General features: G+C 35.4%; 1 protein-coding gene across 12 annotated transcripts in view; it reads left to right on the forward strand.

Moving 5' to 3' along the window:
* WAC (WW domain containing adaptor with coiled-coil) overlaps window positions 1-20,407 on the forward strand; it is an 86,385-nt gene that overhangs the window by 49,785 nt on the left and 16,193 nt on the right. For 10 of the 12 annotated variants that reach the window (XM_046010841.1, XM_046010842.1, XM_046010843.1 and 7 more), the window contains exons 5-7: window positions 5,742-5,857; window positions 6,437-6,549; window positions 10,755-11,063. In XM_046010841.1, the coding sequence (XP_045866797.1) occupies window positions 5,742-5,857; window positions 6,437-6,549; window positions 10,755-11,063 (538 nt within the window). The remainder of the gene's footprint in view (window positions 1-5,741; window positions 5,858-6,436; window positions 6,550-10,754; window positions 11,064-20,407) is intronic. The other 2 variants (XM_046010846.1, XM_046010853.1) reach the window with 1 other exon arrangement.

The raw sequence follows: 20,407 nt of genomic DNA on the forward strand, positions 1-20,407 counted from the left end.
AGAATTTGACAGCACAGAGAATTTATATACAGGATTGGCTAGGCAAACAGTGTATGTTATTGAGGACTGAAAAAAACAAAAAGGAACACGGAGGTGATACACACATACATTCAGCCTTAGAGCTAGAGTGCAATAGGAAAAGGTTGTGGTTGTTAGAACCTAATAGCTTAGAGGAGGAGGAGCCTTGCACAACTGGTGATAGGACCTCTAAGTGGCACGGTGAAGCTAGTTCTGGTTTGGGGCAGATGGCAGAGAGTTGGAAATTGGAGATATCTGTGGTTGCTAGGCTTCTCATGCCTTTTGGTCTTAACTTCAGTGCCTACTATTGGCAGAATCTAACTGGTAGCTAGCTGAATAAATGATATAATTTGCCCTAGTATCACAGATCAGTTTGGAAGGCAGTGGTATTGAGGCTGAGACAACAGCTTGGTAAGCCTTAACAGGTGTTATCATCAAACTCCTTGGCAAGAGTTACACAATAAGGTGTATATTCAGGATTTTAGAATGAATCTGTGTTTGTGGAAGGTGGCCCCGTTAATTTACAAAGTAACAAACACTAACGTAAAGTTCCATTTGTCACTCACAATCCCAAATTGGTATTTATCTGCTGATAGTTGCAGTGGGAGGCCATGTGGACATTGTTTTGGCTTAAGAAAAATCTTAATTCAGGGAGAACTAATTCTGGTTGATTTGATTTCTAAGACATGGGTTAAACGTGGTGAAATCAGAAAGAGTAAATAATGGGCAGATAAGCTTGATCTATCCAAATCATAAGTGGTGTCAGGGGATTTCGTTTTGTGGATGGAAGCTGAAGACTGTTACCTGAGTGGATTAAGTATTATATGTTTTAAGAATCAGGATTTCCCTTTCTGTATGTTGCAGCTACAGGTATATGTAATTAATCTCCAAGAAGTGGTCTTCTTACTATGATTTGCCCGGTGGGCATGACGCATTTATTATTTTATAAACTACAAATTTAATCTTACCTGAAAAGTTAGCGTTTGAACTTCTCTGCAGGTTGCTTACAGACTCACTTTTTGTCTTTAAATCACTTCTAATGGAAGGTTTTGAGTAGTAAGTAAAACAAAATTAGTTTTTATCTGATACTTTCATAATGAAAGAAGAGAAGAACAGGTGAAAATTAGAGAACTTAGGTCAACACATTTTAACCTAGGTTAAAATATGGAATAACTTTATAAAGAAGTAGTTCTTTTTTTTCTCTTTCAAGTTTTCAGGTTTTAAATCTTTGAAAGATCAGTAACAGTATTATCTAGTTACCGTCTACACAGACATTTGGTTGTATGGGTGATTTATATTTATCAGCTGTTGATAGTCGAGTTGAAGTTGCCTTATTTTCTTAGTATTAAGATTTTCACATTTATTGTGGTTTAACACAGAGCCTAGCCCATGATAACTATTTAGGAAAAGCTTTTTGAATGCCTCCTCCTCCCTAATCTAAATATAACAGGACTTACAAACCTTGTTTTAGGTTAGTTATGCATATTTGTGATTTAAAAACCTCTGAATTGCTTAATTTAGAAAAAAAATTTATTCCCATTTAAACACTTAACATATATCTTCCCCTTCTACATACCCACCGGTCTTGATTTGCTGGGAGGTACTTCATCAGTCTCAGTTGACTTGGGATTTATAGTCCAGCTCCACTTGTTACCACATAAATATCTTCATTTTTTGGAGCTTTTCAGCTTAAGGCTCTCAAGATTTATTTCGGTAACCAGTCTTAGCCTGAAGATACTCCACTTAATTTTAAAAAATCAGAAATTTATCAGAGCACTCTTAGGACTCCATGAAATTCTTTGTTACGATAATTGCCATCTTTGATGATGGTATTGTTAGTCAGTGAAGGGGCTCCTTATTAAAAATTAGTAAGTTAATTCCAGGATTAACCATTCCTTTTCCAGTGTTTCCCATGGGGAAGAAGTAGTAGGATTCTGTATTTTAAGAGAGAGAGCAGAAGGGGATACACTTTTTTAAGGAGAAAAGCACACCTAAAAGACATTTTAAACTGGGGGCGCCTGGGTGGCTCAGTGGGTTAAAGCCTCTGCCTTCGGCTCATGTCATGATCCCAGGGTCCTGGGATCGAGCCCCGCATCGGGCTCTCTGCTCCGCGGGAAGCCTCCTTTCTCCTCTCTCTGCCTGCTTGTGATCTATCAAATAAATAAATAAAATCTTAAAAAAAAAAAAAAAAGACATTTTAAACTGAAGGAGAGCAGATGGGTACCTCCATAACTGTTTATTAGTACTGTTCTTTCAGAGCAGTCATTTTCATACATTTGGTCTCAAGACCTCTGTCTACATTCATAAAAATCAAGAGCTTTTGTTCATCTTTTATCCGTATTTACCATATTTAAAAGTTAAACCTTGCAGGGAGCGCCTGGGTGGCTCAGTCATTAAGCCTCTGCCTTCAGCTCAGGTCGTGATCTCAGGGTCCTGGGTTCGAGTCCTGCATTGGACTCCCTGCTCAGCAGGAAGCCTGCTTCTTCCTCTCCTATTTCCCCCGCTTCCCCCCCACCCCCCTGCGTGTGTCTCAGTCAAATAAATAAAATGGTGTTTTTTTTTTTTTTTTTTTTTTTAATTAAGCCTTGATAAATATGAGGACCACTCAGGTGACTGAGTTGGTTAAGCGTCTGCCTTTGGCTCAGGTCAGGTTCCAGGGTCCTGGGATCAAGCCCTGCGTGGTGCTCCCTAAGTGGGGAGCTTGTTTTTCCCTCTGCTCTTCCCCCTTGCTTGTGTGTTTGGGTGCTCGTGCTCTTACTATCTCACTCACTCACTCACTCAAAATCTTTATAGAAACACCTTGAAAAATAATTTTATAAAAATCAGATTTGTAAACCCTTTACATGTTAGCATATGTAATGTTTTTATGAAAAATTACTTCGTAAAATAATAACTTTGTAAAACAAAAAGATCTGGAGTATCTCTTCTTAATGTCTTCATAGGCGATACCTAGAACCTCACAAGTGCTCTGCATTCAATCTTCCGTGATAACAAATCTCCTTTCACAGCATCTGGGGGAAATTCCCACTCTGTTCTTGTGATAGAATGAGGAAGAAAAAGACAAAATCATTATAGTAGTATTATGAACATAGTTTTGATCTTTTGAAATGATTTTGAGGTCCTTCAAGGGTTCCTGGACAACACTGGGAAAACGGTTGTCTTAATGCTTATGTTGAAATACATCAAGCCTAATTCAGAATATTTGAAGTGTTTGCAGGCCTTTTGGGGGTTTAGTTCTTACTTGTAGATACTCCTTTTTTTAATCAAATTTAGTAACTTAAGATCTAATGTTTAACATGGTGATGATAGTTGTTAACACTGTATTGTGTGATTGAAATGGGCTGGGAGTGAAAAGTTCAAAATGTTTTCCCAAAATCTGTGAGGTGGTGATGGAAGTGTTAGTGAACCAGATTGGTGAAATCCTTTCACAGTGTCAAATCATCACAGCATACACTAAGTATCTTCCAATTTTGTCAACTATATCTTCCAATAAAGTTAAAAATACATAATGAAGAAAAGCAGTAACACCTGTTGCACATCAGTATTTGAAAAATTCCCCATTACTAAAAGGGTTCCCTGCCCCTTTTACCTTTTTTGTGTGGATGGAAGTGGGGTGAGAAGATTAGCTAAAGTTACTGGTATGTTATTTTAATGCTGTACCCTGAAACACATTTTGTTAAGTAAGACATTAACTTGTACTAATCTGGATTTGGTGGGCAAAATCAGTGCAGTGTCATAGACCCATACCGTTGAAGTTTCTGGTCCATGGACTTTTAACTGTCCTGGAGGTTATGCGAGGATGTGAATTAACTGTTGTCAAATAATACACTGTTTACTTGAGCTGAAAAATTGTTTTTTCTTAAAGTGGGACTCTTGACGAGGGAAAGAGTATGTCAGTATATATTTTGATGCCTACTCCTTACCTTCTTCAGAACAAGTCACAGAACCATCACTTTGAAGAGCACTGGTGTAGACCACTCTGCCCTATTCTTTTTTTTTTTTTTTTAAAGATTTATTTATTTGACAGATAGAGATCACAAGTAGGCAGAGAGGCAGGCAGAGAGAGAGAGAGGAGGAAGCAGGCTCCCAGCCAAGCAGAGAGCCCGACGCGGGGCTCGATCCCAGGACCCTGGGATCATGACCTGAGCCGAAGGCAGAGGCCCTAACCCGCTGAGCCACCCAGGCGCCCCCACTCTGCCCTATTCTGATGTCCTCTGTCCACCTGCCTCAAATCTTACTCTACTTCTTCAGACCAAACTAGTAATCAGTCCCATATAACCACTTTCCAAGGAAACCAAATCTTTCAGATATATCCATAGAAATGTTCAGTTTATATAATAATTTAGGTACAAGGAGTGGTGAGTGGTGAAAGAGAACTTTCTGAATTTGACTTTCTGTGATTGGGTTTCTGCAACTTGGGTGTAGCCTATTTCTGAAAACTAGAAGGATTGAGGATTAACTTTACACTGATGTGAGGAACAGGGCTGATTACCAGTCGCTTCATTATTTTGAGGTATAATCCCAAGAGCATAAATGTGGCAGAATCTGCAATATCTTTTCATCTACCCTTAAATTATTGCGGCATTTTGAGAATTGGTATTGATTTGTTGGAAATAATGGGCATCCTGAAACCTAGGTGTTTTGATCCTTACCTTCTATCACCAGTTAGTTTTGTGACCTATAAGCCAACTGGTACATTCTGTAGGTTGTTTATTACTTGGTAAAATTAAAGCCAAGTCAGCAGGACATGAGAGTTCATTTCTTTCCTCAAGCTTGTAATTGTGTCACTGTACGCTGGTGAGCCCAGAAGAGGTGTAGACTACCAAAGTATAACATCATTTCAAGCTCATTTGAGAAAATAGTCAAGAAATTCATCCGGAAGTGTACTTGGGATTCTACCAGATTTCCTGGGCCTAGGTCACTTAAACTTTACACTTTTTAGATCAGTACCATGGAAATTGGGCCGCCTTTCAGATTTTTATAATTTCTTTATAATTTTCCAGTACTTACAAAATACCTAAAGAGAATGTAGCTGAGAGTTTTTGAAAGGCTGGTTTTTGTTACAGAGAAATGAGTGGTGTTGCTGACCCATGTATCATGTGAGAAGACAAGGTTTAGTTAACACTTGCCCCATCTCATGGATTTTGCTGGTGAAACAGATACTACACTTTTAATTAGCTTTGTGTTCATGGTTTTATTAACGTCGTGGTTTTTGTTTTTTGTTTTTTGTTTTTCCACTGAGTAACAGTAAATACAGGCAGATTGTTCTGTTAATACTATATAGGAGTACTGTTGTGCATGGTGAGTTTAGAACTGATGTGCTGTCGTGTATCAGATCAGTTGACTGTGGGTTTTTTAAACTCCCCCTCCCCATTGCCATGTGACTGGATTTCAGCAAATAAAATTATTAAAATGGAGAACTTTGGTAATGCTTTTCTGACATCAAGATGTTAATTTCACATTTCTCATTTTGTGCCTAATAAACATATATCTTCTGTTTAATTTCATATTTTACAGGATTTTCCACTGTTGTTTTTTAAGGTGTTCATAGACTAAGATCTCCTGAGATATATACACAGATAATTACATTCTAGATCTGGATGTTTTTATTTAATGGTCTTTTCCCTTATGTGTGTTTTGAAAACCATTGACATTCTTGATGTTTCATATCAAGTGATTAAATAGTATTAATATTTTCTAATTTTTAAAAATATATTTTTAAGCCTTATGATTCTGCAGATGACTGGTCTGAGCATATTAGCTCTTCTGGGAAAAAATACTACTACAATTGTCGAACAGAAGTTTCACAGTGGGAAAAACCAAAAGAGTGGCTTGAAAGGTATTTGCTCTTACTCATTAAAAAATATTTCTTACTCTTGATTTTACAGCTTAACATCTTAGAACATTCTAAGTTTAGATTTCTTAACAGTGAAACTCATCATTCCCCTCTTTAATTGTAAGGGTTTTCTGTAATTACTTTTTACTTAAAAACAAACAAAAACAAACAAAACAAAACTTGGACAGATAAGCACCTGTGTATAAGGACCTTGTAAACCATCAGTATATTTAAGATTTTAGATCAGCCTGTCCTTAATGCATCTTCCTTATAATTTGTAGTAGAAATCTTCATAATTCTTTAAGTACAATAATATGTATCCTTCATATATGTAGGATTAATACTGGGAGTTCTGGTTGTGGGGTAATTGACATTATAGATAATTGCTGTAATATGACCATCACTGAGAAACGTTACTGTTCTGTTAGCCGTATCTTATCTTATGCACCAGTTGATATTATGGCTGTGTTCAGTTCTTTTTATTTTCCATATACCATTTTATTGAGCATTTGACCAGAAAGTTACATGTAAACTCATTGTACTTGATGTAATTTTTATGGGTTTACCTATGTTTATTTTTAGAGAACAGAGACAAAAAGAAGCAAACAAGATGGCAGTTAATAGCTTCCCAAAAGATAGGGATTACAGAAGGGAGGTGATGCAGGCAACAGCCACTAGTGGGTTTGCCAGTGGAAGTAAGTATTAATTTTTTTCTTTGAAACAACATGATGTTTGATTCACTCCTGTAGTTCATATATTTGTATCTATATTCATAGATGTTTACATATGTAAAGTAAAATAATAGAAACAGGTTTCTTTTATGTTAGATATTTCTTGCTAACCTTTACCATTTTGTTTCCTGAAAAGAAAAAGGGTGCACAAAGGAATAGTACACATACTCAGAATGGCTATAATGCAATTGAATTGGTAGAAAATAAAATTTCATATTGTGGATTGACTTTTTTAAACTGGAGTTGTTTGGTTCCCCCCCTCTTTTCCTGAATTGTGTCCTATTAAACTGGACAGTGAAATCCCTTCCAGAACGCACTGAATCTTTCAATCTAATAATTGAATTATAGTCACATACAGGTAGTGACATCTCAGAGTGTCTGTTGGTGTTTTATGTTTATCAGTGAGAAACTTTTTTTATCATGATCATAGATCTAGATAACGTTTCCATGCTGTGGGCATACCTTAATGTTTTTTTGAGGTCAGATTCTGTCTACAATATGAGTAACATACATTTATTTCTTAACTCAAATTAAATTTGTATGTGAAGTTATACTAAGCGTATTCTATTCCCAGTGGCTTCCCTTGCCCAGAATAGAATTTAAATGCCACTGTAGAATTCTTAGGCTCTTTATCAGATGTTGAAACATTGAGAAGAATTTTTAAAAGATGTGTTCAGGGAATTTTTGGACTTGGGCATTTGAATATTCCTCTTGTAACTTAAGTAGGGGGTGTATTTGATCTCAGCAGGGGATACTGATTCTTTTGACAAAAAAAACTCCAAGATGAAACAGATAGTAAAATAACATAGTTCTTCAGCACTGAATGTTTACGATATATTCCTTGGAATATTTAATTTTTTATATTAGTGCAATTGTGCTTAATTCTTAGAAAACAATGACTTAAAGTACTGAAGTGAAGGAATTAAAACTATTTTATTTTGAGACCGAAGACTTGGGTTCTAGTTCCATTTTACTTAATATCTTAAGTAATTGTGATTTCTGGCAAGCAGTCAGAAATGAGGTAAAGGTTTTCCTCTCCAGTTTAAAAAAAAATAGCACCCAGCTTGTGGTCCTCCTGAACAAACTGCAGAGGGATATTAGGGGGTATGGAGGAGGAGTGGCAAATGGATGTAAAAATAATCACTTATATATTGGGCCATGCCTCTTATTTAGTGGGTGATGGTTCCCAGAGAGAAAAAAGTAAGAGCCTAGTGTGTCTCCTTTATTCTTTCCAAAATATCTTAATCATTTAAGTCTCTTCTCCTTTAAGGTAGAGTAAATGAAGGAAGTAATTAAAGATCTGATGGAAATATTGATGGAAATGAAAGTAGTATTTTTTTGTCCTTTTACTAAACCATCTTTAAGGAAATAAAATCAGAGTTGTGTTTTTAAATAAATCGTGTGCATATCTTTTTCTTTCAAAGATGAAGGCGTTCCTTTTCTTTTTTCTTCATAATTTCAAAAGCAAGGCATGTTTGTTACTAAAAAATAAGAGGGAACTTTTTAAATTCCATGAGCCAGGAGTATTTGGGGAGATATACTTTTTCCTGTGTATGTATAAAATCCATATAAAAACTACGTATGTATGTGTTTTACATCAAAAATGGGATTATATGTTACTGTTTTTAACCTTTTCTTTTCAGGAATATTTCAAGGAAATGTTTCTCTGTCAGTTTAGAAATCCGTATGTGTTCGATTGCGTGGTTTTCCTTTTTTTGTTGTTGTTAATGTGCCCTCATTTATAAATGATCCTCTATCCCTGGATACTTGGGTGGTTTCCACCCTTTTCCTCCTGTCAGCAGTGCTACGATTTCTGTCTTTGCCCACTTACTACTTCCTGAGCCAAGTTCCTAGAAGTGCAAGTGACAAGTCAGTAGGTCTGTGTGTGTTGAACTACAGTCATGTGTCTCTTTTTCAGTTTTATGTAATACTTAAGAAAAATTTTAGCTATATTTCCTTTTATTTTTCCTTAATTGGTCAACTGAGTTAAATACTTAAGCATGGTAGTAATGAAGTCATTAAACCATTTAAGTGCTTAACCTTTTCTATCCAAAAAGTGTTGGCAGAGTTTTCCATGTGTCCAATACATCATATTGGGTAAGACCTAAAGCTTGGTAGTTTGTAACTGCCAATAAAAGGTGTGTGGCGGGGGGGGTGCTGAAAGATTTTATATGTAAAGAGAATAAACATAGAAAATTTATTTTTTGCTCTATAGAAAATAATGTTACCCAGAAGTTGACATTGAAAACTTTGTGGGTAAAATTTTTGATTTGATATTACTGCTACTAGATTATTTTCACTGTCTTTAATTTGTGCCTCAAAGAATGATTGTTCTGTGCTTAGAGAAGAAGGGTTTCTCAACAGTAGCGCTAATGACATTTTGCTTTAGGTGATTCTGTGTTGTGGGTTGCCATCCTGTGACATAGGATGTAGAGGACCATACCTGGCCTCTACATGTTAGAGGCCAATAGCACCCCTCCCCTCTCCTAATCGTGACAACCAAAAATGTCTCCAGACATTTGCTAAATGTCTTTGTTGTGGGGGGTGTGCAGATAGAGTCACTGCCTTAACTGTTCGGTCTAGAGTTGTGAAGCTTGGGAAGCTGTTGCAGCTACAGCTTCCTTAGTTCCTGTAATGCAGCTGCCATTTTTCTGCCCCAGAGCTTACAAGTGTTTGAAATAGTATCAGCTTTAACTTTTATCTGAGTTCATTTGATACTCTTTGACTCTAGTCATACAGAACTGAGAGGGATTTTTTTGTGGTGTGCAGGGAGTAAAAGTTTTTGGTAGTCAAGGGACAGGATTTGTGGCAGTTGGGCATGGTATCCCTAAAAGTTTCTGTTGAGCAGTATTCTTTTCAGGAAGAACTCGTAGAATAAAATTTAAGTTTCTTGTACATGCAAATTGATAGTTTACTGATGAGTTAATATCATGCAAAGATGTTTGTATTGTACTGTGATAGTTCAATCTATTCATTTTTTTCTGTTAAGGTTAGTATATGTGTAATTTATAATACTGAATTTCATTTACTAAGTCAGAAGACTTTGTGTTTTTATATAACAAGTTTTTTGGCTTTATCTAGTACATTTTGTATAGTATAACGTGGGAGCTGTGCACTGAAGGTTTTGGAAACGGACTTGTAGTTTAAGCATACTTCCTTTTGTGCTGTCTTGGTCTCTAGACTCGGAGGAACCGTGAAATTGTGGAAAAAACTTAAAATACTCAACAGGGAGGGCATCCTTTGGTAATATTATTATTACGTATGTGCTTTTGAATCTTAAGATGTTTCTCTACTTGAAAGTTGTTTAATTTTTAGTTACTGATTAGATTATTACAGTTTTGGCTAGAGATTTTGATAAATATAAATTTTACCATGATTATTGAAATTTTCCTTATATTCTTTTTGGAAGCAGAAGTACTTGAGGTTTAAATATTTCTCTGTGACGTTACATTGGAAGAGGTTGTTCTTAATGTAAATGGTAATAGCAAGTAGATTTTTTGACTGTGCTGCCAGATGGAGGCTGTTTTCAGCTAGCATTTTCTGTAACTTGAGGTTACAGCTAACTGATATTGTTAGCATTATCAAAAATATGAACTGATTTGCTTACTGAATGCACAGTTCTTCATAAATTCAGCCATCCCAAAATGAGGTCATATAAGCCTCAGCACAAACTACTTTCAGTTAGCTACTTTAGTATTATGAGAAATGAGTCTAATAAAGCTAAACTCCTTTGCAGTTGAACCACTGTGGATAACTCAGTTATTGGAATCCATGGTCCATATTTTATAAGAATAGACCATTTGCTTTTGATAGTTTTAAAATAACTTGAAAAATTTTCATTTGAGTAAAATGTTACAACTCCATATATTGATGTATTTTTTCATTGTTTTGTTTGAACTGTGGTGTGGTTCTAAAGAATCCCCCTAAATCAGTAGCCCATTTGAAATCTGAGTACAGATTACTTAGAATTGAACTAAAAATCCTCTTTCAGTATTTGGATATTTCTGTGCTGGTGGTAAAACTGCAGATACTAACTGGGCTTGCAGTTTTATAACAAGATACAAGTATGTTGCTAAATTAGCTGATGTTAAAGACGGGATTCTAACGTAATCTTTTTTCTTCCCCCTTCTGTCATTCCAACATCTCTTTTTTCGAACTGTGAACTAAAGTGGAAGACAAGCATTCCAGTGATGCCAGTAGTTTGCTCCCACAGAATATTTTGTCTCAAACAAGCAGACACAATGACAGAGACTACAGACTGCCAAGAGCAGAGACTCACAGTAGTTCTACGCCAGTACAGCACCCCATCAAACCAGTGGTTCATCCAACTGCTACCCCAAGCACTCTTCCTTCTAGTCCATTTACGCTACAGTCTGATCACCAGCCAAAGAAATCATTTGATGCTAATGGAGCATCTACTTTATCAAAACTGCCTACACCCACATCTTCTGTCCCTGCACAGAAAACAGAAAGAAAAGGTATGCCATTATTACTAGATGCTGCACGTTGAACTATAGTTTTTGATTATATTACATTATCTCCATTAGCTTGAATAAGACTCTTAATTATAAATTCTCTTTAAAAGTCTTTCAGAATGTTACTGCATAGATTTAGTCCTAGAGTTAGCCATATTTAGATTTTTTTTCTTAATTTTTAATTATGAAGCCTTAGAACTGTTTTTTGCCTTTGACACTTTGAAGTCAGGTGCTTAATTTATAACAGTAATGGCTTAACTAACTCAAAAGACTGTCCCTTCATATTTGTATAAAGTAATTTTTAGTTTTTGTGGTAATTACCATGATGTTTAGTTTAGATATTGTCTCAGTTTTCTGTTAATTAAAATTTGATATGAATAGAGACATTTTAAACTTGTTATCTCTGCATAACATCCAACTATTGGTTTCAGTTTGTGAGTTAAGAAAACTGTATCCTAGACTACAAGATAGAGTCTTAATGTCTGAATTAGAACTTAAATCTGAAGAGAAGTTAACTTCATAACTCAAAATTGTGTTTATCCAGCTCAGTGCTGATAACTAGCTTGTTAAAAGAGAGAAAAATTGTGGCAACTGCTTTATGAGGTAACACATAACAGAAGCAGACTGATGAAATAAGTATATTTACATAGACCACTCACAGTTCCAAACTTAACACATTATAATGTGTTTTAGGAAATTAAGGGGAAAAAAATTGAAGTTAAAAGGCAGTAAGTAAATAAATTATGGGCAGACCCATTAGCGGACTAATTAGCAGATTAGCACCAGTAAACATTGAGAAACTTTCAAATGTCCGGTGGGTTTAGGAGATGCTATAGGGATCTAATGAGTCTTTAAGCTTTTAATCTATTACTCTATTGTCTGATTCATTATTTCACATTGATTTAATTTGCTGACAAAGGGTTCTCATAATTAGATTTCTTCTGCTTCTCCTTTTCTTTTATGCATGTTATTTGATATCTTCTGTAGTCCTCATTACATATTAAGCTACATACTTTTATCTATAGTGCTTAAATACATTATAAACAGGTTGTTCCAAATGTTGTCAGAGTCCCCTAAGATCCTGTTTACCCTGATGCAGAATTAGTATTGTAAAGAGAAATCTTGAGAGATGGAATGTAAATCAGTGCAGTAATTGTTAATTTGGTAGTACTTTCTAAAGGATGTTAATGGTTCTTCAACTCTTAAAATTTTGATTATTTGGTCACAGAAATTTATTATTCATTTTTTTAAAAAGATTTTATTTATTTATTTGACAGAGATCACAAGTAGGCAGAGAGGCAGGCAGAGAGAGAGAAGGGGAAGCATGCTCCCTGCTGAGTAGAGAGCCTGATGTGGGGCTCGATCCTAGGACCCTGGGATCATGACCGGAGCCAAAGGCAGAGCTTTAACCCACTGAGCCACCCAGGCGCCCCCAGAAATTTATTTTAAAATCCTGATCAGTTAATAAAAAAATCAGATGGCCTTTAAAAAGTCTTTATCTCATTTCATCTCTTACTCACTTAACTCTTAGCTTTACCTCTTTTTTGAAATTCTTTTCCTTGGCTTCTGGTATATTGCTAGCCTTCTTTTCTTTCCTATTTGTCTACTTGCCCCTTAAATACCAGTATTGTTCAGCCTTTTACTGTGTTTTGTTCTTTTTTTTTTTTTTATTCTTTTCTGGCTCAGCATGTTCTCTTTCACCGGGCAGTCTTGTCTACGAAAGTGACTCCCAGATCTTTATTTCTAACTCTTAACATATATCTGCTTCCTTTCTATAGGCATTTGATAGGTCCCAAATTCCTCCCTTTCCCCACATCTTACTCTCAGGTTCTCAGTACAGAACTACACTATCCTCCCAACTCTTTCTTGTTTTTCAGCATTTGTCCCTACCTATCAACAAATCTTGGATTCTGCCTTCTGTATCTTAATGTGTATATGTCCTTTCTTGTGTATATATCCTTTCTCTGGTTATTGTCATTACCATTATTGAAACTCAGGGCCTCTCTCTTGAAATAACCTGATAACTGCTCTGTTTCCTTTTACCCAGACTATTCACTTACAGTTGCATCATTATAAATATATGTTGGATTGTGTTTTTTCCCTTTTAATAGTTTTCCATTATCCACAGGATAAAGTCCATACATACTTCTTAGTAAGATTATAGCAAGTACTTGACAGTCTGGTTGCAGCCTGTCTGACTAGCTTGATCTTCAGCATTTCACTCTTCTATTCCTTACAATTCATCTTTGCAAACCTGTACATTTCTTTTTTTTTTTTTTTTAAGATTTTATTTTATTTATTTGACAGAGAGATCACATGTAGGCAGAGAGGCAGGCAGAGAGCCCGACGCGGGGCTCGATCTCAGGACCCTGAGATCATGACCGGAGCCGAAGGCAGCAGCTTAATCCACTGAGCCACCCAGGTGCCCTAAACCTGTACATTTCTTTAGGCGTGTTGTATTCTTTCTTGTTTTGAGCCTTTGCTGAAAAGAAGGACATGTTCGTTCTTCCATTCTGTTGAACTCAGTAATCTTAGAGCCAGCCCTAATGCCCTTGGGTTCTCAGTGTCAGTTAACCTCTCTTATATTTGTTTGTTATAGCACTTACCAAATTATAATTTTAGTTCATATAATTAAACTGTTTACAGTTAGGTGTTAATTAATTTGAACTTTGTTCGATTTCTACCTTCTCCCTCCATTCTTCAAATCCATTCCTGACAAACTTTAAATACTATTAAAAATTAACTATATTCCAGGCTTGGTGCTAAGTATATACTATATATTTTAGTTTATTTCTTAAAACAACATTGTAAGGGATGGTGGTATATCTCTTACATAAGAACCTGAACATTGCCACTGTTAGATGTTAGAGTCAGCTTCTCCAGAATTCATGTTCTCACCATAAAACTGTAGGTAATGAAGACATAAATCTGTATTAACTTGGACTCCCAGAAATTCAGAATTCCTAACAGATGAATCATTTTTAATTCTACAAAGTATGTTTGCTAATCCCAGACTTTATCTAAAACTTCTGTATATAATAATTTTAAACAGGAAAGGACTGGATTACCTTGCGACCGACTATTGAAATAGGGAAAATTGTTTAGTCTTTCCAAGTACTCCGTATATATCAGTGAAGGCAATATTTTTTAAAAATAAATTGTATAACAATTCAGATCTTTCAGATTGTTTACCAGTTAGTCTAAATTTATGGAGTGTCCATTAATTTGAAATACGTTTTTTTCCTCAGTGGAGACATTCATGTTACTCAAGTTAAGCTTCCTATTGACTCTTCTCATCAATACAGTGATTTCCTTGTTTGATTTTTCCTTAACAGCTAATTTATATTAAAATGTTGATGGTTAGGTAAGATCAGACTCTTCAGACTTCTGGTTGTAAGTGTTAATAGTATATAGCTAAGCTCTATCTGGGGCTCTTAGCAGTTGGATGCTATAGTAAATAATATGAGAGCAAGATCTTTGTCATTGTATAGCATCGCTCTGTCCCTAGTGGTTGAACAGGTAGTAAGTACTTGTAGATGGGTAAATAACTGAAAGAGTGGTAATAAGTGTGTTAAGGGGTTGGGGAAGCACCTGCAGAGGTCATGGTTTTAAAAATGTAATTGGAGAAAAAGAAGAGTATTAACATTTGTTGTGAAACTAATTAAAGGATACCAGCGGTAGATTTAGATCTGTTTAATGCCAGTGTGCCTTAAAAGAAAAAGAACCTAAGATAAATTCAGTCTGTGCTTGCTAGAAGAGTGTGTGTAGAATCTGAAGCTCTGGTTTGGTAGGGAACAATCCTGGTGTTAAGTAGGCGAATCGAGGTCAGGTATCTTTTAGATCTGTATTTGTTGTTAGGGTAACATTTGTACATCCATGGGCAAGGTTACTCTGTTGGACAACCAACCATGACAAAGTAATAGGGACAGTGATGTGCTTAAAAACCTAAAACATGATTTTTATTGGTTGTCATCCTGTTAACCATTCTTTTCTTTTCTTTTCTTTTTTTTCCAAAGATTGATTTAGAGAGCGAGAGAGAAAGAGTATAAGGGGGAGGGGGAGGGAGGGAATCTCTAGAAGACTTCCCCGCATAGCTCAGAGCCTGATGAGGAGCTTAATCTCATGACCCTGAGATCATGACCTGAGCTGAAACCAGGAGTCAGGAAGCTAAACCACCTGAGCCATCCAGGTGTATCTGCCTCCCCCTTTTCTTCCGTTGACCATTCTAAATTGTTAGTACTCTGCCCTCCCTCTCCCAGATTCATGAAATGACAAAAAAGCAAGAGACCATCACTTTGGCCAGTTAACTGCCAGAGTCAGAAGAGTTTGATGACCTTAATTAGCAAGTTTCTGAATTAGTAATTCAGAATTATGATTTATTAGCATAGATAACTTGAAAAGTAAAGCAAAATAACTAAAGAAGCAAACCTATTCAGTGATTTATGCTAATCTTCTGAGGGCTAGCATGTATCTGAATATTTGAGTGGTTACATAGTTCCACCCTCAACCTAATGGGAGGGGGGATTAGTCATTCATTAGCATGAGGTGTGAGTTAATCACTTGGAAGAAGCTTACCTTTTATGTTTTGATGGTATCTGTAGATTTGAATGAACTTGAGGACTTAAGTATGGGTTTAGGCAGTGGTCTTTTATAGCCAGTCAGAAGGAAGGTCATTAACTAGGTTTAGTGGGCCACGTTCAGCCCTCCTTCTGTTGCTTTGCTTTATAATAATTTTTATGATTACTAACTATTCATGAAAATTAGGAAAACTGGCCACAGAGTTAGTCACTCGAATTTTGTTGAATGACCAAATACCTTCATGGAAGAATTTAGTCTATTTTTTAGTAAGTTTAAAGTAAAATTATGTTAGTCAGCCTAATGGCACTTTGAGCAATGAGACGGGAAATAGCTGTGCTGAAAGAATACTAGAAAATACTGTTTATAATTCGAGGGGTAGGGGAGGGCTTTTGAAATCAAGACCTAAAGGTATTTGCCTTTTTAAAAAAATGTTGATTTGAATACATAGAGTTAAAATTAAAACTCTGACAGAGATAAGGTTTGAAAGACATCTCAAATTGGTAGAACATAACTTGTAACACAGATAACAGTATGTTAAGAATACATTAAGAATACATCAAAACAATAGGGAAAAGTGCAGTATAAAAACGAGCAACAGATACGAATAAGCAGTTATGGAAGAGGAATTTAAGATTGTCAGCCTTTGTTTACAGTTACAAAAATTAACTAAAAAATGGATCAAAGACCTAAACTTAGCAGCTAAAACTATCAAACTCTCAGAAGAAAACAGGTGAAAATTTTTATGACATCGGATTTGATTTCATAGATGTGGCAACAAAGGAAAAAATAGATGAACTGGACCATCAGAATTCAAAAACTCTATCAGAGCACTCTAGAGGAAAAAGATAACCCACCGAGTGAGAGGAAATAAACTGTAAATCCTGTATCTATTAAGGGATGATATCCATATATATGAAATCCTATAACTGAACAATTAAATGAAACCAGCTAGTTAAAAAATGGCCAGAGGACTTGAAAGACATTTTCTCTAAGGCCTGGCAGTAAGCACATGAAAAGGGTTTAAATCGTCAGGGAAAGCAAATCAGAACTAAATAAAACAACAGTTCACACCCTTGGGATGACTGTTACAAAAATAGCAATGAAAATAAGTGTTTTTGAGGATGTTAGACCCCTTGTACATAGCTTGTAGGAGTGCAAAATGGTGCAGCTCTTACAGAATACAGTTTAGTAGTTCCTCAGACATGAAACAGAATTGCTGTTCTTTGCCTCGGTGTATAACCAGAAAAAGGGGAATCTAACAGGTGTTAACACTGATGTTTGTACGGGTGTAGTTTACAATAGCCCAGTGGTGGAAACAGTCCCAGGTGTCCATCACCTAATAGACAATGAATAAATAAAACATGTTAGTTAGACATGTAATATTACTCAGCCTTAAAAAGGAATTCGATTCTGATACCTGCTGCTACTATGCTGCAACATAGTGAACCTTGAAGACCTTAGTATAAGTGAGCCAGACAAGGACAGATGCGAATGCACTTAATATGCAATACTTCGAATGGGCAGATTAATAGAGACAATAGAGACAGAAAGAATAGTAGCTACTAGGGCGTGGGGTCATGAGGAGCCCTTCTTTCATTGGTTACAGAATTTCTGTTTAGAGAGAGAGAAAAAATTTGAGATAGATGGTGGTGAAATATTTGCACGATAATGTGTAAATACTTAATGCCCCTGAATTGTAAACCCGGAAATGGTTAAAATGATGTTTTCTGTTACATGTATTTTAACAGGGAAAAAAACTTTGAACTGAAATATTATCAGTGTATACTGGAAATTAAGATTAAAATAAGATTTTTCTCTCAAGATTAGTGACTTACCAGTTGAATATGGGGAAGCACAGTTTGTGGGAGTAAGTTGGTTAGTTAATAAAATCTGTTAATAAAATTGGTTAATAAAATCTGTTAAAAAGTTACAAAATATGTTTATCCTTTATATGTATTACCATAAAAATTTCCTCGGTTGAACAAAAAGTAGGTTGCAGAAATACATCTTAATATATTCTACATTGGCACCATACTTACATACCTTTGTAAACGCATAGTAAAGGTTCGGGGTGGATATATGATTTAATGTATTCATGAATTAGCAAATTAAAAATAAATGAAAGTCACGTTATATACCAGGTGCTGTCACTTAGCTACCTTATTACAGTTTTTTCCTACATTGAAATACTTCTTTCCTTTGTAACTTCTCCATATCCTAATCTACTACTACAAAATAGAACAAAACAGACTGCCCTTGTTGTATCAGTGGTTTGAGCTTTGTTCACATGTTGCTTTGAGTATTACAGCAACTGTCTAAGCATCAGAGGAAATTACTATTAGAAACACAGTATAGTACTGTTTACTCTTTTAAGTGCAGTGTCTTTTTTTTTTTTTTTTTTAATCTTACTGTAGATCCAAAAGGAATTATTTGGCATAGCAGAAAAATGTAGGTCAGAAATAGATTTTGACTTTGGTTTACACTCTTGGATACTTTGAATGGTGCCTAGAGTTAGAAGAGGTAAATATTACTTTAAACCTTAAAGAGTCAGGGTATATTAACAGATTTCTATTTGATTTATATGTGGTTTAGTCTTTGGTACTTTACGCCCTCTACTGGTAAGCATTGGAAATGTGAATGAATAATTATATTTACAAGCATAAAGGGACAGTTTTGTTAAAGCATTTATTTAAAAAAATCAGAAGATAACATATTTTAAAGCTCATGAAAGAGTTGGTTAGAGGTCTGTAAGTCTTAGAAATGTCAGATGGAAAAGTGACTTAGTTTAAGTTTAAAAAGGTTAGGGGAAGAGACTGAAAAGTGCTCAAAGGAAGTTAGGGTTTTTTTTTTAATACTTGGGAAAGTTTGCATTTAAGGAATGAGACTGGAGGATGGTATTCTTTAAAAGTGGAAGAGCCTATATAGATATGGCTTTGTAATACTACATTTATTACCTTATATATATTTAATTCTGTCTTTTAACTGTTTTCAAAGGTCCAGGTTTTTATTTTTTCATCTTTAGTTTGATACGAATTTGTATAAGCACGTTTAGTATGTTAGCCTGTTGTCTTAACGGATTCCAGATCAAGAGGTTTCAGATAAATAGAATTGTTAATTAAAATTAAACATACAGAAAAGTTTATTTGATGACTTTTTTTTAATTCCACATAGTTCTGTTTCCTTTCTGTCTTTTTTTTAAAAGAGAGGTTTAGTATTTTGCAAGATTATTTAAAATAAGCCTACATCAATTAAATTTATCTCTAAGACTATATACATTTACCTTTATGAAAATAGCATAAAGTAAGCTGTTAATTGTCTGTTTTTTCAGTTATTTATGGATGGAGACCTTAGGCTTTCCACCCCATTATCGTAAGTTCTAAACCTGCAGGTTAAGAGGGACAGCATGTGTACATGAACCTGGGCCTTTATTGCAGAATTGGGCACCCATTCAACAAGTACATGTTGATGCCATCTTTGTGCCAAGTCCTGTTTTGTACCAGGGGTACAGAGGGAGATAACAACAACAAAATCCCTCTCCTGAAGAAATTCAAGGTCTAATAGAAGGGGGGAAGATCAGCTATATAATAGAAGATGCTGGACAGTGTAATAGATCTGTGTTAAGGCACCCAGAACACAGAGGAGAGGTACCCAACCAACCAATACCTTTCTTTTGTTATATATATATATATATATATACATATATATAAATATATATATAAATATATATAAATTTATAAATTTATAAATATATATATAAATATATATATATAAATTTATAAATATATATAAATATATATATAAATATATATATATATTTTAAAAATTTGATTTATTCATTTGACAGACACAGTGAGAGAGGGAACACAAGCAGGGCTAGTGGGAGAGGGAGAAGCAGACTTCCCGCTGAGGCAGAGCCCGATGCGGGGCTCGATCCCAGGACCCTGGGATCATGACCTGAGCCAAAGGCAGATGCTTAACGACTGACCCACCCAGGTGCCCCTTTTGTAATATTGTAATGATAAAACTGACACTGCCGATTAGTATTTTATATTTATATTCTTAAACTCAATATGTTGTTCTCAGTTACACATGTAGATTGAGGTAAGTAATAGGTAAAATGTTTAACATGTAACATGCTTTGGAAGGGCATTTTTATGGATGTGTCTTCTAGGGAAACGAGGTGAGTGGAGCCATTATTTAAAATAGTGTGGAAGTTCTTCTGTGAAGAATCTAAAAAAACAAAACCAAGCTTACAGAGCCCAGATTGGTGGTTGCCTGGGGCAAAATGAGTGAACGAAGTCAGAAGGTACAAACTTCCAGTTAAAAAATAAAGCATGGGAATGTGATGTCCAGTGTGGCAACTATTTGGTTAATAATTCTATTGCATATTCGAAAGTTGATTAGAGAATAAATCTTGAAAGTTCTCATCACAAGAAAAAGAATTATTTGACTGTGTTGGGTGATTATTTTGCAGTATATACAGATAACAGTGCTGAACACCTGAAACTGATATTGGTATTGTATGTCAGGTATACCTCAATAAGAAAATAGTATGCTGAAGACCTCCCTTGGAAAAATGATACAGCACTTTCCTGTCTTGGAACTTATCATTAATTTCACTCACTCCTGTATGTTTGTGCTATGTGAGCATATGCTTGGGCCTTCCACAGGTTCATTAGGAATGGAGCCTAGGTATCTGTTGTTTTGTTTCGTTTATAGTTGATTCTGATATACATTCTGTTGAAACTAATAATCTCAATCAAACCTTT

Source organism: Meles meles, chromosome 7 (assembly GCF_922984935.1).
Source record: "Meles meles chromosome 7, mMelMel3.1 paternal haplotype, whole genome shotgun sequence".
NCBI classification, from domain to species: domain Eukaryota; kingdom Metazoa; phylum Chordata; class Mammalia; order Carnivora; family Mustelidae; genus Meles; species Meles meles.